At 43.2% G+C, this 27,374-nt stretch overlaps 1 protein-coding gene across 1 annotated transcript in view; it reads right to left on the reverse strand.

The window, feature by feature from the left end:
• Positions 1-27,374, reverse strand: part of TCTN1 (tectonic family member 1) — a 535,977-nt gene that overhangs the window by 142,845 nt on the left and 365,758 nt on the right. The window contains exon 9 of the mRNA XM_069619544.1: positions 13,001-13,126. Coding sequence (XP_069475645.1) covers positions 13,001-13,126 — 126 coding nt within the window. The remainder of the gene's footprint in view (positions 1-13,000; positions 13,127-27,374) is intronic.

Below are 27,374 nucleotides of genomic sequence, written 5' to 3' on the forward strand. Positions count from 1 at the left end.
CCGTCCCTTTGAATGGACCCCCAGAAACAGTGGATCCTACTTGAAAACCACTTGTTGCGCCCTATCACAGTGGGTGAATGGTTGTGGGCCCCTAGGGAACATATCCCACAGATAATTTGGGAGACTAGCATTCTATCGGTCCTTTGGGATATCTGGAGGCCAGGATCAGAAATGAAAGGGATTACAATGTGCCCGCCCCCATGAGCCATCTTTGGGCCCCCCTTTTAGGGATGAAATTCCGGAACCGTTGAGGTTCCAGTCGTGGTACGAGGCAGGCTTAGAAAGGCTCGGTCAACTGTGGGATGAAGGAAAATTCATTATACAAAGTCTGGAGAAGGCGCTGGGAATTGTCAACCTCTTGGTCTTTACGTACATACTACTTTGGGTAACATTACTGGGGAAAAGTGGAAGGATATGGTATTGAGAGACCTTACTCCTGTGGAATTAGTGTTTGACAGAAGCGCAGGAAGTAAAGGCCTGATCTCTGCGTTATACAGAGCACTGGGGGAAGCCAGTGGGGCTAGCACAGGGGATATAAGGCATAAGTGGGAAAGAGATATGGACAGGGATGAGGATGACTAACAGTAGGGCGCGCATCAAGCGAGTGCACATCGAGTGCTGTTTGCGGTGGAAGATTTGCTCTGCTCTGCATTATTGAAAATTGCCGGATCGGTTTACCTGCTTGCAATGGAAAATATAACTGCCTCCTTGCATGAAAATTTCCAATCGAGGGAGGGGAATGGGTCACCTTTTTACAGCAGTACAAAGGAAATGGTCTGTAGGACCTTTGATGGTCCTTTTGAAAGGGGTCCTTTTGAAAGGGGCCCCTAGGGGTCCCTCATGCTATGGAAACAAGGCAATAACCATACACGAAAAGATGCGCCAGACACGAGGTTCAAATTCCCAATGCTAGGGTTTATTGCAAGCAAAAAAAGTCTCAATTGGCCAATTCTGGTCTCACGCCCCGCAACGTGAGTTTCCTAGACCTTGAGGGACGCAAGAGAGTAAATTACGTACATCAGTTACATATATACAAAATGCATATCATACAATCAGCAATGTCATGTTTAACACCCCCCTTTGGTTAGCTTCTTTGAACTTGGGATGACGATGGACATTTCCGACGGGTATGACAATTATGACACTTTCGATGTCTATTCTAGTAACAATGTGCAATTTAGAAAGTGCGGAGGCCTCTTTTAGTTGTTGAACAGAACACGGTGGTTCTGTTCTTGGAAGCAAGCTGCACACGGGGGAAGAGCCACATTCCATACTTTGCTATCTAAGAGGTACTATTCGTGTCCTGGGAGCCGACACGCTCTGAAGGGTTTTGCGAAGGGGGGCCGTAGGAAGAGCATAATTCAAGCCTTTAGCTGTTTTATTCTAACATATTCTACCATCGTATGAGACTGGCTGGCAGCTGTGAAGTGATTAAATGCCCTGCAGCTCTCCCTCAAGGCTACAGAGAGGGAGCGTGGGCATTCCTTTCTGGGCTGCTCATGAGGAGTTTCAACGAAGTCCTCAGTCCCGCGACCTTGTCCTTTCATATTCAGACAACAATGTTAACAGTTGAGCAGAGTAAGCAGAATTCGCAAGAATTGCAAGCTGCAAAGCAGTTTAGACAGAAAGCAGTGAGCAATGGTTTAAAAAGCAAAATGGCGATTCTTGCTACGTTTAAAATAGCCGCTTGTTGGTCAAGCATAGCAGTCTATATTTCTATAATTCGGTGCATAAGATGGTTGGCCTACGGCCATCAAGTTACGTCTGTCATTCAAATGAAGAGTATTCATTTTTCCAGATTGACACTTTGGGGAGCCGTAACGGTCTTAAAGAGATGGATTGACGAGCAGTGGTTTTCCGTAGGATTTGTTGGACAATGGGATTTGAACAAACATTGTGTTCCCCAAATTTCAGATGGTCTGTCAAGTGTTTAAACTAAACCTGCCGGGGGTGGGAGGCCGGGGGGGGGTTGGAGGCAGTTGGTTTTTTTTATTATGTTTATTGAATGGAATGAGGTGGTATTGTTGTTTATAAAATAGTGCTCCAAGAACATTTCTGAAAATAAATAATACAAAAAAAAGATCAAACCAAGAATCCTCTTATATGTTGCTTTCAATGGATCTATAGTGTCAAAATAGACAGTATTTTCTGTTCTCCCATAAACACTGGCGTGCAGCAGTGCCAAGCAGAACACCACCACAGCAATGATTATCGAGATGATGCTGCAAGGCCACAAGAAGCAACAATTGGTTGCCATAGACTGGGAAGTAGTCAGGTCATGAGGCTGTGACGTTCAGATCTTCTCGCGACATAGGCATTCCAGTGACATATACTAAGTGATTAAGTGATTCAGCACGGGTGATGCATTCTTGCCTGAGAACCGAAATAGCGTTCATGTGAATACTTATCACCAGACAGAGGCTCATTACATATGATGGAGTGTTCCACCACAGGTGGAGGAAATGTCACGAAAGTAGGTAGAGCGTAATTGCAGAGGCATAATGTGGTGTTGTTTGATTGAAAGAATTTTTTTTAGGACGTGTATTGTTTTAATGTATCGGACTAAATTAATTTTACTGTTTTAAGTATGATTCTCACTGTGTAAAACCCTCTAAAAATACTAAGACATCTATGATTAGGGCCATTTTCTTAGGATGGTTTTCCGTGTCGGTTTCTCTATAATTGTACAGAAATAAAAGCTAATTCCGCTGCTGCTGCCTTGGTCATCGTTTTGGCAGGTTTCCTTAACATTATCCAATTTCGCCATGAATGTTAATCTGCCAAATGGCCTGTTTGATTATCTGTGTCAATGGCATGGACAGGTTTGCCCATCTCTGTTCTACTGTTCTAGCTCTGCCTTTTTTGTTGGATTTCATAAATATATAACTAGACCTAAGGTTCCATACTGTAATTCTGTCATACGCAGTCAGATTATTAAGAGCCTTACTCTGGCAGAGTCTGCGCTTGATGAACCAAGAGTGTAACTTGGAATTGTTGTGCTTGAAATGAGTGGATAGGATTCTAAGGATATTGATCGGTTGGGTCAAAGGAGCATAGCAATTTTTTTCTATTTGCACCAGCTTTCTGAATCCCATGACTAGCAGAAGACTACCGTATCTTCCTTAAGGGCCGCCGATAATGGTTTTCACCTGCCCCCAGCCCACCTTCAGGATCCTCTCCCTCCCTGACAGCATCCATGTAACTCTCCCCAGTTCCTGACACCATTGGGTCACTTACCTTCCTACTCCTGACACTACTCCAATTATTTTAATTCAAACGGCAAACAAGGGCTTCCAGGGAAACCTATCCTCTGGTTATGACTGGAAGTGATAAACCATTATCTAACCTCAAACGAGAGGAAAATGCTTCCTCAACTGATGGAGCATTTAGAGGTCAGTCAATTAGTCTCTTAAAATACATCTTTAAAATTTAGAATGTATTCATATTGACATATTTAAAAATGAATATTATATCAATGCATCACAAAATGCACAGTGAAAATCATAAAATTGCTCATACCAGAGGTATGGACGCTTTCCTTTCAAAATAGGTTATTGCTACCGATTTCACATTCCACTATTTGTATAGCTCTCTATATTCGCACAGTCTAAAGTACTGTTATAATACTAATTAACAAAAATTACCCACCCCCTTAGGCAGTCCAGAACCGAAATGGTAGGCAACTCACCTCTGAACAAGGGTTCAATGTCGTTTTTCTGACAACAAATTCCCTCGAAGTAATTTACTTTTTGGTAATTCTGCAGACAAAATGCCTTTTTTTTAAAATTGAGGGGGGCTCCCCCCAAGCCCTCCCTTTCCCTACGTTTCCAAATGCATATTGGCGTGCCCAATTTCTGAGATTCAGATTGAATCTTTTCCAACACGAGAGATTTTGATGAAACAAGTTACTTGACTTGGAGGAAGGATGTTGTTCCTGTGGCAACACACGTTATACCCAATCTTTAAAGCACCTGTTAATGGAATGTTCTGAGTAGCACAACATCCGAATATTAATATTGGGGCCTGTTAATGCATAGGAATGGCTGCTAGAGCCTGACTTCTGGCTACGTTTATCTAGTGGGAATGAAATACCACTAGCAATAGAAATGTTAAAGCTTCTGCAGAAAATTAATCTAATCAACATCACATGGTAGGTTGACTTGTTTTATGAATGCTATACATTAATCTACCTACATATATATATATATATGCTTTCTGTAGCATGCTGTATAAAATATGTGTTTTGACTGTGCTAAATGCACTCTTTTGCTTAAGCACATGGCACTATACCAATGTACTCTTTTCATTAAACTTTGGGATATTTTAAGTACATAAAACAAATTGCTTTTAAGGAAAAATATAATTAACTGTATATGCATCGTTTTCATATCGTATTGTTTTTGGATTTATTATGTAAATGAGGCATAACTGTTACTTTCTTTTGTTTAAGGGTTTACTTCGTTCAAACCAATATCACAGTAAAGAAAAAAGAAACAAGAAAAAGAACATTATAACAGTACATTAGAATGTGTGAACATAGAGATGCACACAAATAGAATATTTAGTGGTATGTGAAATCAGTGGCAATTACCTATTCTGGAAGGGAAGAGTCCATACCTTTGATATGAGCAATATCGTGATTACTTACTATGTTGTTTGCACTGTGTGTTTTGCATTTTTATGATGCATTGAAATAATATACATTTCTGCCTATATTGTCAATATGAAGACATTCTAAATTTTAAAGACGTATGCTGAGAGACTAATTGATTTATCAATAAATGCTCCATCAGTTGGGAAAGTGTTTTCCTCTGGGTTATGAGGTTAGATTCTACTCCAATGATTGCCATGGAAATGAAGGAGGGGCAAGGAGTATTCCCCTTCTCTGTCTAGCATGGCAGCCATTTGCTTTCGAATTTCATGTTTTTTACTTGAGAAATGTCCACCGCTGTTTCACAAGTTAAAACAGCAGCTTCTCAATTGTAATTCCCAGGATACACCCTGACTAAGTGTGTACAAGAGACAGTAAAAATGTACAATGGGGACCTTCCAAAAACAGAGGATGACCAGGCTGAAGAATCCTGCATTGTGTGCCGGAGATGCCCGGTGCCCTTCCGCATCAATAATCAAGGCTGGGAGAATCACCAGACGCCGTGGTACTGTCGTTGGCTCCAAGAACAGAGCTGCTTCAGTGAAATCAACACAGCCAGTGAGTTGGGGTGACTGCGTTGAAGCCAAGGTTGCAAGCAGCAACATTGTATGGCATGCGCTGGAATGGACATTGTTAAAACGCGTGTGATAAGAGACACAAATGAAGTTGAACTGCTGATGAGTGATTGAACTTTAAAGCAAGCTACAATACCTTTGACAGAGTGGTCCGCCACTGTGTGGGTGCTCATTCAAAGGTCTCTGTAAGGTTTCCAGCTGAGAAGTGACAAAAGTAGATACATTTGGTCTGAGCACAGCAGAGGGAGACCAATTGAAAAAGAACAAATAAATGTGAATCGAAGTGGTCCTGCGACGGGTCAAGAAAAATCCTGCGCACAATTGAAAGTCTTCGATTTTGATGAAAAAGTTTGGAAAAGTACATGAATTTGGTCAGAGCCCGGCAGAGGGAGGCCAATTGAAGGTTTCATGTTAAAGTGGGCATAAGCCCAGCAGAGGGGGACCCAGGGTGAACAGTAAATCACCCGAGAAGTTGTACAAGTGAAAATCCTGACAGGAAAGAAACCTTAATGTTTTGTCGTATTGCATCGGACCCTCTGAAATAAGAGCCTTTGAATTGCAAAGTGATTTTGACACAGAAGGCCCTGATGTTGAAGTCTTGAACTGCATCACTGTGCTAGAGAAGCTAGAGAGTGCGCTAAGCTTGAGTGTGCCGGCTTGTCCTGTGCTGAAAACGTGTGGAAGGGAAGCCAACAGGTAGAATATCCTGACATATCATTTTGCGAACACTTTTCTTTTGAACAACATTGTTTCCCACACTATTTGTTATTTGAATTAAGGATTGGCAATAGGTTTATAAGTAACAGCCCTTTCATTTTGACAGACTCGACTAGGACTGTTATTTTTATTTGATGGTCGTAACTTGCTCCAATTTTTAGATTTAGGATTAGATAGGCGCTTTTCAAACACAACTGAAAGTTCAATAAACACTCTTGAACTGTGATCACTTGTTTCTCTTTTACTGTTTGATACCATGCCTTCCTTACAGCTCCCAGGAAGCTGAAGAGACAGGCAGGAGGTGGTGGCAGAGCAGGAGAAAAGAGGTTTGCGAGAGTTGACCAGTGGGCAAGAGAGAAGGTTATCAGCGTTGAAAGGTAAGAGGAGGGTGAGAAGGAGCATCAGGAGGAGATTGAGGGAAAGAATAACAGGAGGTAACTATCAAAAAGATGGTGAAGAGGAGAAAATCAAGAGGATGGTATTGTGAGGAGTGAGGAGCAAGTGATGAAGAACCAGGAGGTAGTAAGGAGAAGGTGGGAAAAGTGTGGAAGAGGTGGGTAGTGAGGACCGCAAGACAGAAATGAAGACGGCACCATGACACAAACAATTACAGCAGGGGTTTGCAACTTTTGTCTTGATGTTTTAGACTACAGTCTCTTTCAACCCTAGCCTTCATACTCAATGGTGATGTATCATGAGAATCATAGTCCAAGTCATCTTGAGAGCGAAAGATTGCAGTCCCCTGAAGTAGAGAATCTCAGATGGCCAACTTCTTTTAGGGCTCACTTCCATTTGACCTGACCCTATCATTTGCAACTGTCCAGGCCCAACGTGCATGTGGGCATATGACCAGAGACCTAGGAGAAGGTGTCTCCCAGGAATCAAGAACAAGGAAAAAGAGGACATCAATATACATACTGAAGTGTAAGGAAATAGGGGTGGGGATATTAAAACCTCCAAGACTGTGTGAGAAGTGGGAATATATCCCAAAAAGGATCTCAAGATAGAGGTGTACCTAACCCAGAGGTTTTCGTTGAACCCAGGGACTTTGTTGGATATAGAAATTTTATTGTTTTAACTTCAAGGCAAAGATATACCATTGCTGAGTTACATTGCTATTAGTTTTATTTATTTATTTTATTTATTTGGATTAGTAAAGCGCACTAGCAGCCCAAGGGCATCGAGGCGCTGTTGCATGAAATTGTCTTAGTTACAGGGAGCATGTATCTGCACAATGATACTTACATAGGTGGTTACAGTTTCGTGTGTTATACAGTTACAATGAGGGTTACATCACAAGTAGAATAGGGACAGCAATCAAAAAGGGACAGGGACCAAGGGACAATGATTTAAACAAACATAGTTTTTATTGCTTTCCTAAAGGCTGAATGTGACTCAATGCTTCTAATGTACGGGGGTAGTGTGTTCCAATGGGTCGCTGCCATGACCAGGAAACTGGAACCTTGTGTGCGCATTCTCTGAGTCCTAGGAATGGAGATCCTGTTGGTATAAGCAATTCTTGTAGGTCTGGATGATATAGGCTTGACTATTCTTAGAAAGGTAAAGTGGTGCCAAGTTATGGACGCACTTGTGCGTCAAGGTGAGCGTTTTAAAGACTATCCTCTCTTTAATGGGGAGCCAGTGTACATGCTTCCTGGTTACGGAGTTTAGTAATGTTATTTTACAGAAGTCCCTCCAAAGAGGGCACTGCAATTTGTATTTGTATTTATTAATTTTATATAGCGCTTTACACCAAAGCGCTTTACGTTACAACAACAGAATACATAGAATATTCAACCATGATCCAATTATTGCTCTGGCAATAGTGAGACAGTTATGTTCTGCCAAAAAGGTTCCAGCTGCGTTAGGCAGTTTAGAGTGGTCGGCTGAGGTGAATGCAATTACATTGACAGGCCTGTTCATAGAGAGGTCGGAATCCAGGTAGACCCCCAAGGTCTTAACAGTTTGCCAAACAGGCATTGGAATGTTGGCACTTGTGAATGATATGTATTGTTTATCCAGTTTCCTAAGGGTGGCAGGTGATCCAATTAGCAGAAGTTCGTTTTTTTTTCACTGCTGAGGCATAAATAGTTTTCTGCCATCCAGGTTTGGATGGTGGAGTATTTGGACTAAAGGATTGCCATGTCCTCCTCATAGTCACCGGTGGGGTGGATAAGGATCTGCGTGTCATCAGCATAATTAGTGTATGCGATGTCCAACGCGTCCAGAATTTGGAACAGTGGCCTTGTAAACAGGTTATAAAGGGTGGGTGAGATGTAAGAGCCTTGTGGGACTCCACATTGTATGTCGCTTGGGTGGGCACAGGCTGAGTCAGAGAAAACTTTCATAATCATTTCCTGGAGTAACGAGGTGATCCAAGCAATGGCCTTAGGGGAGAAGTTAGCAACGGAAGAGAGATGGTGGCAAAGGGTGTCATGATCCACCAAATCAAAATCTGCTGACAAATCTAGGAGCAGGAGGAGAGCGGCTTGCCCACATCTCTGAAATAGTCAATTTGGGTTTTCAGGTCTAAGAGTGCAGTTTCGGTGCTGTGTCCCGGACAGAATCCCGACTGCCAGAGGCCAAGCAGGTTATTCGCATCGAGGAATTTTTGGACTTGCAGTTAAGCTGCCTTGTCCAGAATTTCCAATAGGAATGGGACCGTGGTAATGTGTCTATAATTCCCTGGAACAGTTGGGTCAAGTGCTGGTTTCTTAAGGAGCGGGCATACCCATGCTCCCTGAAGATAGCAAAAATGTCTTGGTCCCTGATTTGGCATTTCTTATCCTTGAGCTTTTGCTTTGATTATGGCAACTTTACATTCCCCCTTGACTCCCTATGCCCAAAAAACAAGTATTCTTTAACCTCCAAGCTCAGTGTCTGCCTCCCATTCAACATTCTTTGTAACAAATTCCATATCCACTGTGGCACATCATCAGATTCCTCATGGTAATTAGCTATTGGTAATAAATGAATGGGAGCCAATCGTACAGGCACTGACATCACACTAACAGTGCACTGAAAGCAAATTTGCAACTATTGACCCCCTGAATCATGGCACCTGAGGCATAAGCAATGAGAAAAACACACACAAAGAGAAAGGAAAAAAGTAGTAGCCATAGAAATGGCAACTATAAAGAAACAGGCCTCAGATGCGACCATGCCAAAGATAAGGACTCCAAAGAAGGGTCCAACTCTCTCAGTTCTCAATAACTGCAACACAACCAGTTAGAGCAGAGTGCAAACGCAACAGTCTTTCCCTACCCCATCAGCAGTCAGACCTAGCAGTGTCCTCGGAAAAGGCTTCATATATTCAATCTCCTAATGCAGAGTTCTGTAACATGTGCCTCTTAAGAGGTTTTGGAATTGGTCCCTCAACATGGAATATGCGGTTGATGGGAGTTGTTGTCCGAAAACATCTGGAGAGTCAAAAGTTGCAGACCCTGAATTACTGCAATAGCCCTTTGAATCTCATTTCTTACTTAAAATATGCCACAGACATGTACCACTAAAATATCTTCGACCTTCACCCAGATCATGCTTTAGAACTTGTGAGGATAACCAAAATGTGCCCACCAATCTGGTGCATGCAACCCTCAAGGCTTAATGTTCTATCAGCATCAGGACACTATGGTTATTTGCAGAGAACACCTGCCCATTACATTTATAACACTTGTAACCAATATTGTTATGGAAAATTGCCGAACATGTGCTCCCTTTCACCCTCACTATGAGTGTCTGCTGGCCAATAATTACCCCCCTCCATGAGTAAAAACGTTAAGTGGCAGGTTTCTAGTCAGGCATAAAAAGTCTCACTTCATATGCATGTGGCACACAATTTCTTATTTGCCAAGTGTCAAGGAAAGTGAACAATTTGAGGCCTGCCCTATCTTTCGTGGCACTGGTTTCTTGCTTACTTTAACTCAAATTAAGTTTAGTTTGTTTGAATGATTTCAATCTTTGGTATGGCTGCAACTGTATACTTCAACATCCACCCTAAAGTGTAATATGTAGCTGCTAGATTGTTCCCATTAGCATCTCGTCGTTCACATCAAGCAGACCATACTCCGCTTTTGATCTTTGCTTAAACGTTGACAAGTTAAGCCCCCCTTTGCCCCTTGCTTTGTGTGACTACATGTCCACTACATCTCCTGGAAAATATGTCAATAAACAAGTACACTGAGATGTATAGAAAACAGTTTGCTTTCTTTATTTACAGCACACAATATACATGACGGTTCATTTTTCTCAGAGTTTTAGCACCCATCTTTATATTACCTTTCAGGACTATTGGTCTCTCAGAAGTTATCCAACAAACTATGTTCGCCTCATCAATTACCCATCCCTTGGAGTTTTTTTTTAGCAACTTCTGTGTTTCTTCTCAAGACTACAGCGTCTCAGGGGCTTCTCAGCAAGTCTGTACTCAATCCATGGATTAAAAGCATTTCAGCCTCTTCACTATGAGGTTCTATAAATGCTTCACAGATGCTTTGCATACCTCTTGGCTTTGTCAAGATTTTGAAACATTTCCCAAGGTTTCTCCTGCCAATTGGCTTGATCCAGATTAGGAAGGGTTTCACAGAGCCTCTTGATGGTCAGTAGTGACAAGACTTCCACAGAGTATTTTCCTGCCACTTGGCTTTGCTAGGATTCACAATTTTGCACAGACATTTCTCTGTCCTCTTTACATCATCAGAATTTATTAATTCAAATTTCTGCTTAAAGTGTTCAAGTCTATACACAGATCATCATCCTGATTCATGCTATCCCCATTACTTCCAGTTGACTCAACAATATCTTGGCATAAACGTTAACATGCAACTTGTGAGATCGGATAAATTGCCCTTGAGGCCCTTTTAAAAAAATAAATCATCAATATCTCTGTGCTGACCGAGCACATGCTGTGCCAATGATCTACTTAATGTCTATGTCCATTAGCCACTCTGCACAGCCTGTTTCTTACCTGTCATCATCTCTATCCGCTTATTCCTACCTGCCCCACATCTATACATCATTCTAGTAACTGTTTAGGTAGTTCTACCTTATACATATTGTATATAATGCTACGTTTGTCTGTAGCATTCTCATTGTATGTTGTTCCACTCTGACCGGTCACAACTTGACTCCACTCTACTATGAATAATTTCCTCAAAACAGCTGATCAGAGACAATTCTGAGCCCCTATAGTGACATTTTGGGATGCGTTTCTGATCGAATCAACATGCCATCCAATAAATGCAAATACAAAAAGAAAAAAAGGTAGCTGTTCTCTCTTTTTCTCATCTGGGCCAGGATGTTGGGTCCTCTCTACCCGAGAGGATCTCTCTTCTTTCATAAGCTCTCTAAAGTGTGGGTAATGATTGGGACCATGGTGACTCCTTTCGTGTCCGTTCTATATGGACCTTGGGATGATTCTCCAACACTGCCTGTAGCACAGACTAGAAGGATTCTAGACCTTTGCTCTGGACTTAAAATGTGCCCTTTGGAAACAGTAGTGTTTACAGAATTTCCTAATGCCTTGCTAGACCATGACATAGGCCGAGTGGCCAGCAGACATGCTTTCGTAGTTCTGCAGCTGAAGAAGTTTCACTTGACCCAAAGGCTTGTTTAACTTGCATATCACATCCTTGTTCCCTGCCTTAGCTAAACTCCTTAGATTTCATTTCAAATCACAGCTCCAGCTCTTTGAAGTCTCTGGTGCCTTAGATGCTTTTCAAGTAGCATTCATGATTGGAAGCAAACAGTGTGTGCTAGTATCATTCCTGTCCAACATCTGCCATGGAGTTGATGCTCAACTGGAGGACAAACCCAACAACTGCACACATTTCTTTTTATAAAAAGAGATTCTGGTTTTTGGCTGCTGTGCCGAGTGCTACAACTTGTAGCCTCATAACACTAGTTCACGCCTCATAACATTGGGGCATTTTATGCCTCTGTCAAGAGTCTGGGATTTAAAATAGATTTATTGCGTTCTCTAAACTCAGAAATAAAGGATGTGGCATGTTCTTGTTTTTGTCAACCATCTCCTGGACTTCAAGTAATATGGTCTCAGCTATTGTGCTATTTTGACTTGATATTTTGGGGGTGTCGAATTATCTTTTTTATCAGGCAGAACCAATACAGAATGGGGCAAATTGGCTCCTCGCAGGTGCTCAAGGCGTTATCGTTATCTCTCCAATTACTCAAAGAACTTCACAAGATAAATTCAATGAACTGCTTAAAATAAAAATAAAAGTCCCCTCTCTGGACAGAAATGCACTACCCACTGCTGAAATGCAATGCCCCATGAAACCCAGAATATACCCAAAGAAAAGACAAAGAAATTTTAGCAAGCTACTCTCCTAAAATCTGAAACTATTCTACTCCACCTGAGACTCGCCACTCCTTACAAATGTTCACATACAATTCTGTTCACTCTACAATGAACCTTACCAAACATTTGCTACCACACACCCCCAGCCCCAGTGCATAGAAAAATGGGCCTACTGCACAATACGGTGTGCAGATGTCAAAGGGTGTGTGGCTATTTTACATGTATATAAAATGCATTGCAAGCAAACCTTTCACCGGTTAGAGCACTGTGAAGGTCCAATGTCAGGTCAAAAATACTTTTAAAGTTCCAAACCAGGACTGTTAAGAGATTGTGGTCTTGTGTTTGCAGTAAAAGAGCAACAGTTGTTAAGGGTGGTGGTGGTGGGCAATGCAAGGGATCGTCCCTGATGTTACCACATTACAAGCATTGTTTTTCCTTAACCCCATTTTAGTGAGCGACAATACTAAAGCTGGGACCATACATGCTGATGTCATGTAGAATCCCATGTTTCTTTATCAATTTTGTGTTTGAAATTGTTGACTGTAGACCACAAGTAGACAAGCATTTAACAACTATTTGAATCACATTAGATTATTCTCAATTAGTGGCATTTAGTTAAATAAGTGTTTTAATGTACCATCTACATGGTTAATAACATCTGGAAAGGTGCACAAAACATTAGAGATTTGTTGTTTCTGCAACACTGACACAGATCATGCAGAAAAGGCAGTTCTCATAAGTTACCTGGATGAAACGGATTTGAAAGGTCTGTTGCAGTGGAACCATGCTACTGTTGATTGCTCCAAGAACAAATGAAACATTTGCCTTTGTTATTAATCCTTCCTCTGTGTATGTGATGAGGTAGCTCACCTGGAGGAAAACAAAAAAAGGAAGTTCCACTTTAGCACAATTTAGCAGTAGGAAATGTGTCTTGTTGAAATAAAAATAAAATAGATTTTTTAACATATGGATTTGGAAGAATCGATACACCACTAGAAAGCAGATGCTTTCCACCGCTACAGTCTGCTTCACTGGGTACTCGGGCTTTAATCTGGTCCCTATTTCCAGCTGTGCAGGTTTTCCTTTCTTCCCTCTGCTCTTGAAATGAGGGCAGAAAACAGGAGTTCTTCCCCTAGATTGCAAAGTTCTCCATTGCTTCTCGAAGCCATCTACGTGCTCTATAATACCCTAATAATAATAATAAAGGTGTGATTTAAATTCACATAGGCTAACATCATCTGCTAATGATCATCACAGGTGCCAGTGGAAGATCCAAGGTTAAGCATGACTGGCTTCCATTCCCACCAACCACCTGAATGGCAGTTGAGTTAAATGCACGGCCTCAGTGTGATTCTATGTCAAGACCGGAGGCTCCCATAATGCTTCTCATTTATTTTAAAACCGTATAGAAGCTCAGCAGCAAGATTTATGCGCCTGCCATATGGTGACATTGTTAACTTGAATGGGTGCAGAAATCCAATATGGAACAAAACACGTTTGAACCTAGTAAATAACAAGTCCATACTGTAACAAAAGTCTCTGGAAACTCTGCTCCCCAGAAGGCTTAGCCAAAGTGCTTAACTAGTCACTGTAACATGTGACTGCAGTAGCCAATGAGGTATAGGCAGTCCCTACAAATAGGAGCTATCCCTAAACCACTTCCTCTTTCTTTGCTGCTCACAGCAAGAGATAAGCGGATTTTCCCTTGTTCTTACATTTTCATTGCGTATCGTCTACTACTAGGAGACTTATTTTCATTGCGTATTGTTTGCTACTAGGAGACTTGGTGCTCCAATCCCAATGTTTGTGCTGGTGCTCGCTCTGCTATATTTAATATAATTAGCCATTTGTATGCGCACGTTATCATTGCAACCCTTTTTATTGTTTTTTTAACTTATTTTTTGTTTGACTTGACAACACACTTGAAAGAAAAAAGAAAAAAAAAACAGAGGGCGGCCACATGGCAGCAACAGCGATAAAAGCAAGCATACATCTTCAGCAATACACAACGGATTAGCTGTGGGGGAATGGGGATGATCAGGGCATAAACAAGGTATCGGGATTAGAGTCGAACAGACGTACAGATAGCACGGTAATCACATTATGATGAACATACGGGAGAAGACAGAGCAGAGTTTGAGGGAGAGGACAGATTTGCAACCCTTTTTCAAGTGCGACAGCCTTACTGCTGTTTTTGTTATTTCCCTCCAGGACCCGCGAGCGCCAGAGCATTTCTCTCATACGCCTCATATTTCTTCCGACTTTCTTTCACACTTTGCCTAATTGTTTACTGTCTTTACTTGTGGCCTCCTTGTCCCAAACCCTCGCGAATATCGGGTGTCTGGAAGAGGAGGCCGCATACATATTTACCTCAGCTGAGGCTGCTTTCTCCTTCGTCTGCGTGCTCTGACACACCACCAGACGGAGCTCTTACCGCTTTGGACCTTTCCTCTGTCCCAGCACTCGCTGATGCATTTCCTTTATTCAAAGGATTCTAATGTTGAGCGAGAGCCGGAGACACCGTAAGGGAAGGATTTTCTCATCGTTTTAACTGTTTTTGCTACCTTTTCAAAAAACAAAAAAGGGAAAATAAGAAATATACAAAAGCCTGAGGAGATGTGAGAAGGCTTAGCTTCTCTGTCAGCCCCTACTGGTAGAACATTATACCAACAAAAAAAAGGGGGGGGCAAGATATCTGAATTAGAATACTCATTGCGGTACAATACAACCCCCAATCTGATCAAGAATGGTGGGAGGAGGAGGGAGAATATGAGGAATAAGATGTGGCCCTGGCTGAGAGATTTAAGAGGGTGATTGGCTCCATGGTGGAGCCCACTATTAAAAAAGCAGTGGCGGATATGCTATTACCTATGGCTACGGCTGGATAATATGGAAGCACACCTATAGGGAGCATCCCCTCAGGGGAAAGATAGACCTCAGAAGAGAAAGAATGCTCCTGAAGGGGGAAGTACACCAGCTCGTAAGAGGAAAGAGGACCCTGACGACCCCACTCCTCCCCCCCCAGCCAGATAGAATCAGCCACGGCCAATACCGCCATCACAGATGTCTTCTCAAGGCTAAAGAAAGCCTTTTTGAGCAGGAAGGAGACCCCTTCTGTACCAAGACCCTCTCACCTGGAGGAGGAGGAAGTGGGTGCCAGACCCTCGAGCCCGGAGGAGTATCAGCAGGGCACGGATGACGAAGAATATGATGACTATGATCACAACGGTGAGTATAAGGAGGATCAGGATGCAGGGTCTCGATAAAGCACATCTGGCAACGTGGAGCCCCCAATTCCCAAACGGCAGACCGGTGAGTAACCTGCTCTCAAGGGAATGTTTGTTCCTGAAGACTTAATTCACCCCAGATCATCTGAATGGGCTCAATCATCCAGGGCTATGGAGTACATTAAAGACAGACTTTGCTGACCTCTAGATAAGGAAGTCCGGGCCAAGTTGAACGATATTCCTGGGAAAGTAGCCCTAACACTGGAATTGTACACCAAATGATCTCCTTCCAAGAGTTAGCGAGAGTAATAGGTCTCCTGTCATCATCCAGACAGGCAATATTTCCCAGCCTGCTACATTACTGCAAATTACAGAGATTCAAAGGTCAACATCTGAGACACAATCTTTCTTATTCATAGCGTGTAGCTCTCTTGCCTGAAGCAAGAACAGCGCTCAACTGGTGGCTCACACACATGGAAGCCTGGAACGGCAGAGTGATCTTCGGTTCGACTCCGGGCATAGTGACAGAATCGGACGCAAGCCATTCAGGTTAGGGAGCAAGATGCAGCCCTGTGGCCACGGGGAAAACATGTTCTGCACACAGACTGCCTGGAACTTCTTGCAGGCTCCTTCGCAGTACGATCTTTTGCCAGAGGCAGAGTGAGTTGTTGTATACTAAAGATTGACAACGTCTTTGCCGTGAGGTACATCAATCATCTGGGTGGCACAAGATCGAGGCCTCTAGCAGAACTAGCCAAGGATTTTTGGCACTTTTGCCTGGAACACCATATATCCGTAACAGCGGAATATCTTCCAGTACTAAGGAACGAGGTGGCAGACTGGCACTCTTGCCACTCTATACACTACAGCGACTGGAGACTCGACAGAGATGTCCTTACACCTTCAGGGAACATGGGGCCCTTTCTCCAGGGACCTATTTGCCCCTCGCCTTAACACTCAGCTTTCGGAATTCTACAGTTGGAGACCGGATCCAATGGCCGCAGCGACAGACTCCTTTCTACAACGGTGGACCAGGGGGATTGCTTACGCTTTTCCCCTGTTCACGATGATATTGAGGACCCTGGCGAAGGCCCGTCAGGAGCATACAGAGCAAGTCCTCATAGCCCCGGTTTGGACCTCTCAGACTTGGTATCCATTTCTTCTGGAACTTTCATCAGATTTTACAATCCTACTACCCCAATCTCTGAATCTGCTGTTGGGTCCGACAGGTCAACGCCACCCCCTTCTCCCGAGCAGGTCATTGATCTTAGCAGCCTGGAGGATTTCAGGGCAAGAAGGAGAGTTTTGGGCATTTCCAGCAAGGCAGTCAGTCTTATTGAGGAGAGCTGGGCTCCCACGACTTCCAAGAGATAAGTTAACTCTTGGAACGCATGGACACGCTGGTGCTTGGAGCAGGATCTTCATCCAGTTTCAGCACCTGTAGAAGAGATTCTAAATTTGCTAGCCTCACTAGTAGAGTGCGGTCTGGTTTACAGAACAGTGAACGCCTATCGTTCTGCAATTTCAGCCGGGCACAACCTTGTCAAAGGCGGCCCAGCAGGTGAACACCATCTCGTATGCAGACTACTTAGAAAGGTATACGTCCAACAGTACCGCCTCCTGCCCGCGACAACAAGCTTTGGGATGTAAATAGGGTACTTAACCTTTTTCTTTCCTGGCCTCATAACGAGGAAATATCCCGTACAGCCCTCTCGAGCAAGCACACTACTATGCCTTGTCTCCTGCAGGAGAGTATCTGACGTCAGAGGACTCGACCTAGCAGGCAGGACTTTTTCTCCAGATGGAATAGTTTTTCTTTTATCCAGGAGAGGAGAACAAAGTGCCACTCAAGAGTGATTTCATAACCGGCCTTTAGCGAACAGCCCAAACTATGTCTAGTAAGATGCCTGAAAGTCTACTAAGAGATGACTTCACCTCTCAGGACCAACAGCACAGAGCAGCTCTTGATTGCACTCTGCAAGTCACAAAGCGGTCTTGGGCCCTACCCTAGCACGCTAGATGCGCTGGACTCTCGTGCAAGACTCTATAGATACCCATCACTTTGGAGCACACTCAGTGAGAGGCGCTATGGCTTCCAAAAAATTTCAAGTAGGAGTCCGACTAGGACATTTTGAGAATGGCTGACTTGGCAGCGGAATCCGTCTTCAAACAGTTCTACTTAAAACCGGTAGAGCAACCCGCAACTGTAGTGGTAAGTAAGCTTTAAACTAGCATAATGGGAGCCTCCGGTCTTGACATAGAATAAAGATTTTTCAGAATAACTTTTAAGTCTTGATTCTATTAAAGACAGAGAGGCGAGCATTATCCTGCCCGATTAAAAGAAATTTCACAGCACAGCAAACGGGAGGGTGCACAATTATTCAATCTGTTATTAAAAAAGGTTACGATTATTTCTCCATCTTAAAGAACGTAAAGTTATGTATTAACTAATTTCTTTCCCTCCCACACACATCTAATAGGGTTGTTAAACACACGAGGTAACCAGCTGATGTTTTTCATTTTCCGACAGGGACATCGGACAAGCCCGCTTGACAGGAAAAGAGTTTCAACAGGATGTCCGCAGCTACAAGCACCGTCGCACATACATCTGATTTTTGGTTCATCATGGTTCGTAGCGTCAAAAGAGGAAGTGGTTCAGGGATAGCACCTATTTGGAGGGACTGCCTATACCGCATTGGCTACTGCAGTAACATGTTATAGTGACTAGTTATGTCCAGAGACTTTTGTTACAATATGGACTTGTGTTATTTACTAGGTGCAAACGTATTATGTTTTGTATGGTATTTCTGCACCCATTCAAGTTAACAATGTCACCATACTGCAGGTGCATAAATCTTGCTGCTGACCTTCTATACAGTTTTAAAATAAAAGAAAGAGAAGCATAATGCTCGCCTCCGTGTCTTTAATAGAATCAAGACTTTCTTTAAAGTTATTCTGGAAAATCTTTATTCTTAGGGACAGTGACAAAGCCCAAACAATTTGTTCTTTTTATTCTAAGTGGAAAAACAGCAATATTAACCTATCTGGTTCCACCTGCATTTCGGTGTCTTCAACAAGGATAGAAATGCTTTTTTGCTCTTTTATATATTTCACAATTACAGGCCGTTTAAGGGCCCGTCACTGTGAAAATCGCTCCCAGCACTGCTAAGCGACTATCCTACTTTAGTGCTGGAAACAGTGACCTGCACATGTCCAGAATTCAGACTTGTAAACAAAACAAAAAAAAACACTTTCTCTGCGCTGCCACTGTATATAGATTCCAGATTGAGACTCTGGACCATATTGTTTATGTTGGAAATGTAGCTCTGCTCCCACAGTCGCTAATGTGTGACCAGCACAATCCTGATGGGATGCGATCAAGCTGAGGCTTTGCACATCTAGCCTATTTTATGTGTCTCTGTCTCTGTCTCATTTGGAAGATCCTTAACGGGTAGAAAGTGATTACAGACCCAAGAACCCAAACTTCTCAGCATTTCCCTCACTGTCTGCATTCTGGTTGAATATATGACTCAAACTATGTGATATATTATTCTGTTTATTTTATCAGAACATAAGTAAAATGGCTTGGTCTTACTCACAGATTTAAGGGTTCAATGTCGCTTGCACAATACATATTTGGGTACTGTTAACTTTCTCATGAGGAAGGATTGGCAATTTTCTAACACCGGCAGTTAAAATGGACACATACTAAGTTGTCATGATTTTACTGTCAGTGGGTCTTTAATAAGCTTCTGTGAGCCACATGGCCACCAGGAGCAAACTATTGTGTGCATCTCCCTGGCAGCTGTTGACACAAGGCTGCACTTCAAAGTGATCACTTTACAGAAGGACTTTACACTTTGCTGCAGCAGGACCTTACACTTTGCTGCAGCAGGACCCTCACTCCTACTTGCTGTACTTGACAACTACACAATCATAAGTGCCAACAGGGCAGATTCTAGAGGTGGCGGTATTGCCATCAAAGCTAAGTCTAATCTAGACCTCATTAGCTACTACACAAACATTTTCATCCTGTGAACTACTCACAGCTCAAATAGCAACCGCAAATTCCTGTACCATAACAGTCCATTTATGATACAGACCACCAGGGCCCTTTGGTACCTTTGAGGAAGATATGAAGATACCACTACCGGATAACACTAAAACTTCCTCGCAAATATTAGTACTAGGAGATTTCAATCTAGGATTTAACAACCTCAACGATCAACAAGCACTAGCAATAGCCAACACCCTTTCGGAACATGGCTTTAACCAAAAAGTTACCCAGCATACCCATGACAAGGGAAGGACCTTGGACTGGGTAGCTGACCTCAAGTGTGACACTATAGTCACAGCCATCACACCCCAATCATAGACTGATCATTATCTATGGTCATTTACTTTCTCAGCTAATACACTGAAAACTAAACCTAATAGCGCCTCCATGTCCCACGAGGAACAAACAAAACATTACGGCGGATGCCATCCTGCTACATGTGATCCCCATTCTAAATTCCTTAGAGGACACGACTGACCCAAACATATTAATAGAGGTCTACAATTCTACCAGGACTAAAGCACTGGACATCATTGCCCCACTCAAAATGCACATGGGTAAACCAAGAGCCCACCTCAACCCTTGGTTCACCCCACAATTAAAAACTATGTGCTGAAAAAATAAAACTGGAAACTCTATGGCAACACCTCCCTTTTGCAGAAAATAAAACCAATCTGATGAATCTATCTGCAAAATATAAGGAAGAGATTCTTCGTACTAAAAGTAAGTCGTACAACAATAGAATTAATCAAGCTAGCTCTAGCACCAAAGAGCTCTTTGTTATCCATAGAGAGATGGAGCCGCCCAACGGATCCTTGCCTCAAGAACAAACTCTGGTGTACGAACATTCAGTATGCTCTCACCAACAAAATAGTCACATTGCAAAGCAAAATTGCCGATAAACGCCTAAACCTACGAAAGTCAGATACTTTAAACCAAACCCAAAAGTCATCCACTAAACCATCTGAATGCTTTAAATTTTCCAAAGTCTTTGTCCCGGGGCTACAAATAATTATTGCATTCCTTAAACCGTCAGGGTACCAAGGAGATAGTTGCCTGGCGCAAATAATTAAAGATGCCGCCAGAGACCTGGAGCCATTCATATCCAAACTAATTAATGCCTCATTTACTTCAGGTATTGTACCAAGTAACTTAAAAGGAGTCCTGGGCTCTACCCCTTCTTAAAAAACAATCACTGGACCCTACAATTACTACAAATTACAGGCCAATCACTATGGTCCCATTCTTACTGAATATACTGGATAGGGTAGCATACCTGCAGATCCAGGAATACTTAGAGACCAACCATCTCCTAGGGACTCTACAATCTGGATTGGATCCATGTAATTGCGTTCTGAGAGAAGTGCGCTGTTGAGGCAAGGTGATTGCCTAGTACACTGTGGTCGACCAGATCAAACGCAGCCTATAGGTCCAACAGTAGTAGCAGTGCAATTTTCCCATTATCCTTAAGTTCATCAATCTGGGTTTTAAAATCAATCAGTGCCATTTCGGTACCATGTTAAGGTCTACAACATGGTACCGAAACAGCGCGGTTTGATTTAAAAACCCAGATTGACGAACTTAAGGATAATGGAAAAATTGCACTGCTACTACTGTTGGACCTATTGGCTGCGTTTGATCTGGTCTACCACAGAGTACTAGGCAATCACCTTGCCTCAACAGCGCACTTCTCTCAGAACGCAATTACATGGATCCAATCCTTTCTAAACTATAGTACCATTAGCGTCTTCTCACCATCAGCAGCAGCTGACCCTATTCCTATTACATGTGGAGTCCCTAAAGGATCCTGCGTATCACTGACCATGTACAATATTTTGACGAAGCCTTTATTTGATGATCTGGTCCATCCGGGTGTCACCTACACCAACTATGCAGATGACACCCAGATCCACCTCCCTTTAACGGGCCTCTATGACGCCGACGTACTGCTAGTGAACAAAATGTATCAAATCATTCAGGCATGGATGGCCACCCATAGCCGCTGCCTGAATGACCTTAGGCTCCCCAGCTAACCTGAATAAACTCTACACAGATTATGCCTCCTTCAATATTGATGGGAACAATATGCTAGTGGCTATAGAGGTAAAAACGTCATGTTTTTATCTAGATTCGACACTAAATCTACATGAAAATGTTAACGCCACGGCCTCGGCCTACACGGGTACATTGATAAGGGCTTGCAAACCTCTGCTCTCTAAGGAGAACTGCCTCACCCTAGCCAGAGCCCTCATCCTGTTCAAGTTGGATTATTGTAACAGACTGTACTTAGGAGCAAGTAAGTAAGTGCGTTCTCAATAAATTACAAACCTGCAAAACAATGCACTCAGGACTGCTTTGAGTATCTCAAGGAGAGAGCACATCTCAGAAATAAGAAGACAGCATACATGGCTGTCTATTAAGGACAAGATTCAACTCAAAACCATTTCTCTCATGTACAAATCCTTGAACCACGGAGCCCCACCATACTTAACTGAAAAATACAACTCAGATCCTCTACACGGGCCACTAGGTCTTCAAATACCTCCTGTCTGGTAGTCCCCAGGTTTAAACTAAAAAAGTCAGCAGGGAGCAGCTTCTCAGTTATGGCGGCCCAGCTATGGAGCACACTCCCACCCTCCTTGAAGATGACCCAGTCCTTTTCCAACTTTAGAAGAAATTCCATCACATGGCTAACTGAGAAGTACTAACGCTAAGAACGGGATCTCATTACCGCCAAAGGGCACCTACTGCACACTATTTATCTCTGCACTGCTAACGTTGTTCCTATGACCGGTCATCATCTGTAACCTATTGATTCTTTCACTGTCATATTGTATTTCTCTGTATTCTGTGATCATGCCCATCTGTAACACTTGTAACCACTCCAATGCACCCAGATACCTCTGGGTTCGGTAGAAATAAATAAAACAAACACTTTAATAAACGCATAACAAGCTCAGTCTATATGATCTGTTCACCTGTTGTGATATGAGCCACTGAATCCTCAATAATGCCTAGGCAGGAGGCATTACAGAGGTTAACATATGAGCCCTTCCAACTAAGAGAACCTTTTTTGGGAAAGGCTCTGTGACCACCCTTGAATACACAAGTTGAATGCAGTGTTAACTGACCTGTAAAAATGCTTTAAGGAGGTAATATCAAGGCAATAAAAAACCTGCTAAATGTTGAAACTATTCACAAGACATGGATACAATACAAAAACAAATCTAAGTAAACAGTATTACAAAATATTGTTGAAATATGTGGGGAATCACAGATATTCTAATTTGAGCAGAAAAAGGAAGTCAAGTACGAGAAGAGAACCGATTTGCCCAGAATTACACAATTTTTTTTAGACGTGTAAACGGGAAAAGAGCTTTCGTTTCCTAGATGCACAGCCAATCTTTCATTCACTAAACCACATGCCCACCTTGGCAACCTATGTGCATTCATCATGTTTGCCTCAGGCAGGATGCCACCACAAACATGGTTTTTGAGTTGTATGCGAAGACTGGAAGTCCAGTTTGTGCTTTTGTCAAAGTTGCTCCTTGTTTCTTTATGCTGTATAACATAATGCTCAGCATTCATAACAGAAGTGTGCTTTTATATCATCTTACACTGGAACCTAATTTGAAAGGCACATATCCACATGCTTGTATGTCCATACACAGGAATAAAGAAATAAAGGAAGAAAGACAAAATGTGGGGAAACTATTTCAATTGTTATTTGCATGTAACCCACACCTCCATGTGTATGTAACAACCAACAAGGTGTGCCTGCCTACGCTATAGAAGGACAGACTATCTGAGATATAAAATCCATATGGAATCAAGGTGAAGGACGGATGCAATGGGGTATTTAGAAAATTCCCTTTTACATGTGTGACAAAGTCCTCTGACTAACCTTGGGGACCTACAGTAATCTTGTCAAAGGGGCCAGGAGTCACCCCAAGCTACTGGATCCTGGACTGAGATGAGGTATACAAGGCATCCCCAAGCACCTCAACTTTGCCCCTGCACTAAGGAAGGCGGCAGTCACAGGAGCACTCACAAACCCACCACACTTTAGGATATCCATTACCTACAAGGGGGTAGTCACAGGAACAATCAAACCCCCATCACCTCCAAAGACTTCTGTGCCCACAAGGGGTGAAAGAATGTTAAACATCCATTAAGATATCCCTTATCATACGGTTGACTTACTTAGAGTGCCATTCAAGTTCTCTAACCAGACCCAAACAAAATTGCAATATTTCAAAGTCGTTAGCGAGTGGGGCAATATATTTTTTTATTCCAGCACTGATACCCAGGAAAGATTTCCTATTACGAGACATACTCATGCACACCAAGAAGACCCCACAGATACAAAGTTTTGTGTGGGCAGAGTTAAACTGACTTGCATTGTACGCCAGAAAAAAAATAAATCACATTTCCCCCTCGTGTGAACACCTCAGGAGTAACAAAATTGCTAATACACTGTCATAAAGTAACAATGATACGAAACAGCTCCACATGCTTACCAGAGGGTTTTCGGACTTACTTCACAAGCTAGAGGTAGGGACCAGGGTAAAGCAGGCAATGAGTGTATAAGATGCAAGAAGGAGGCAGCTCTGAATGCAAGGTTAGGCCAATCCCCTTTCAACCCACATGACCCCCAAGCAGATGGCCCAATCACAGAAAAACCTAGCCCACACCACCCATGTGCAAGCAATGTCCCTACGCCCTGCCCAGATCAAGGGGAGACCACATTATAAAAAGCAGCCAATTCAGTTTAATAGTGTAGGGTATTGGAGAAGGAGTTAGGATGGAAAATTGAGATACTTGGAGGAAAAACACTGAGGGAGGTGAGATGAGAGGAGCAATGACAGTAGAGAGGGAAGAGAAAGATTATTGTCATGCATGCTGGACGCTACGCTCGTAGAACAGCTAGACCGTTCTACTCCAAATGGAGGCTATTCGATACGTTACCGGGAAAACGACGTTTACACTTTTCACGTCGCTAACTTCACGTGACTTTTGCTTCGTCACGTGAACTACGGTATCACGTATTTAAGCAGCGTAGAAACTTCACTCGCTGCTTCTGATCGTCTCTATTGGCGTCGTGTAGCTGAACCTCTGATCTACATCCTGGTATATTCCTACAGCTACTTTTGGGCCTTCGATAGCGTGTGTTCCGCCACACGCTGATTCCTGGAGCTATCCCTCCGCGTGCTATTCCACACGCGCTCTTCATCTTCAAGTGCGGCCGGCCCAGGCTGCGTAAATCCTGCCCGCGTGTAAAGTCCACACGCGCTCTTTGTCTTCATACGCGGCTGGCCAAGGCTGCGTAAAACCTGCCCGCGTGTAACATCCACACGCGCTCTTCGTCTTCAAGTGCGGCCGGCCCAAGACTGCGTGAATCCTGCCCGCGTGTAAAATCCACACGCGCTCTTTGTCTTCATACGCGGCTGGCCAAGGCTGCGTAAAACCTGCCCGCGTGTAACATCCACACGCGCTCTTCATCTTCAAGTGCGGCCGGCCCAGGCTGCGTAAATCCTGCCCGCGTGTAAAGTCCACACGCGCTCTTTGTCTTCATACGCGGCTGGCCAAGGCTGCGTAAAACCTGCCCGCGTGTAACATCCACACGCGCTCTTCGTCTTCAAGTGCGGCCGGCCCAGGCTGCGTGAATCCTGCCCGCGTGTAAAGTCCACACGCGCTCTTTGTCTTCATACGCGGCTGGCCAAGGCTGCGTAAATCCTGCCCGCGTGTAACATCCACACGCGCTCTTCGTCTTCAAGTGCGGCAGGCCAAGGCTGCGCGAACCCTGCCCGCGTGTAAATCCACACGCGCACGTTGTCTTCACACGCGGCTGGCCCAGGCTGCGCGATTCCTGCCCGCGTGTAAATCCACACGCTCACGTTGTCTTCAAACACTATTTTCTTCTAACTCCTGCATCTGTGGAATTAACAGAAGGATTGATCCCTAAATGGGAAGGAAGCCTTTCAAGGATTATTGGAAGTGACTTTGAACTGAACTTGGGACGCTATCCTGTGGTGAATTCAACCCGTATCTAGCGTGAGCCTCGTTCCGTCCGGGATAAGTCTCCCTTACTAATTTTCCCTTCCCTGTCGTTTTGTTCTTCATTTCAAATCCATCAAGAGACTTCTGGATTGTTCTACCCAGAGATACAGGTCAGTGTGATCATTCCTGTCATTATCTAACTCATCATACTCAGGTTGGAGCAGTTATTCATGATACTTTAATTTGTCCTAGGCTGGATTACTATACCTTACCCACGCCCTTTCCAGTGATCCATCGCTCTGCCTGTTTTATCAGCCAGAGGGTTGTATCATTTGGAAGGTCTTTGTTGACTTCACGACTATCAAGTCGGGTGAACAGGGATCCGGAAGACCCTACCTCCTGTATCCTTTTGAATATTGTATCCTTTTCGGTTGATACTTTGGTGCATTCTGACAATTATAGAGTAGATTGTCAGGGGGAAGGAGGAAGCACAGGAGAGTGGAAGCTTGCAGATGAATGCCAGAAAATGTTACAGGCAGAGTACTTCCTTTTTTTGCTTAGCCGCCAACCTGTTGCCTCCTCCTGATCTTCTTACTGCTAGAACACAACTCTGTAAAAACATCTTAACTCCCTCACAGTCTGGCGGTTTTGCTCCTTTTTTACATGTGGCTGAAAGTTGTCAAAAACAACTTTGCCAAAGTATTTTTGAGGTGCATGGATTTAAGGATTGATATAAGGATGCATTGTAATTTGGCTCTCTTTTTCCTTCCGGGTGTGCATACATACAAGCCTGGCGTATGCATCCTAGATTGCTGTTTATGGCACATATGGTGGCACTTGAGCACCACATTATGGTCAAAACAATGTTACAGATTGGCAAATATGAGAAAGGTGATGAGAAGCAGAACATTTGGTTGACATGGCGGCTGACAATGCTACTGGCATGCATTGAGTGCATCAAACATTTTTCTTTCTTGTGCCCTTTCAACCACTATTCTTTTTTCTAGTTCTTCGACAAGTCTGTCTGCTTATAGTCCACATCATTCATCTTAGTCCTTCGTCATGGGCCTACTTTGCCCTAGTCCTTCATCATGGTCCTTCTACTTTATCGTAGGGCTTCCCTATCATAGTCCTTACTTCTATCTAGTCAAATTCTTTAGAACTAGTCCTTCGCCTTTACCATAGTCCTTCATTACAGTGCTTTTCCTTCATTTCCTAGTCCTTTTCCTTTGTTCTAGTCATTCTCCATTACAGTCTCTCTTCCAAGTCCTTCTCCTTAGTCGTAGTATCACTCCTTCATCAAAGTCCACCTTCGTCATTGCCCTTCATTGTCACAATCCTACTTCATTAGTCTTTCTCCGCCATCAAAGTCCTACGGCAGTCTTTTGCCAGAGTCCTTCTTTGGCAGAGTTTTTCTCCATCACAGTCCTCCTTAGTCCTTCCCCTTGGTTATAGCCCATCATAGGGTTTCGTCATCACTGTCCTTCATTACAGACCTGCTACTTTACTGCAGTCCTTTGTCATAGCCCTTCTCGTACGTTAAACCTTTCTCAGTAATACTACTCTGACACAGAACTTTACCTTGCTCAGTTATTTAACCACATTCCTTCTTCATGAGTCCTCCTTTGTCGTAGTCCTACTCTTTCATTAGTATTTCTCCTTTTTCACAGTCCTCCATCATCACAGTATGGACCCTTTAGCACAGATGTTCATCACAGTCTCTCATCCCAGTCCTTTGTCACATACCTTCTTCTTAGTCACAGTCCTTCATCCAAGTCCTGGATCTGCATTATAGTCCTACTTCATCACAGCCCTACTTCATGACAGTCTTTCT

Source organism: Ambystoma mexicanum, chromosome 10, assembly GCF_040938575.1.
Source record: "Ambystoma mexicanum isolate Mex_15411 chromosome 10, UKY_AmexF1_1, whole genome shotgun sequence".
Lineage (NCBI taxonomy): Eukaryota > Metazoa > Chordata > Amphibia > Caudata > Ambystomatidae > Ambystoma > Ambystoma mexicanum.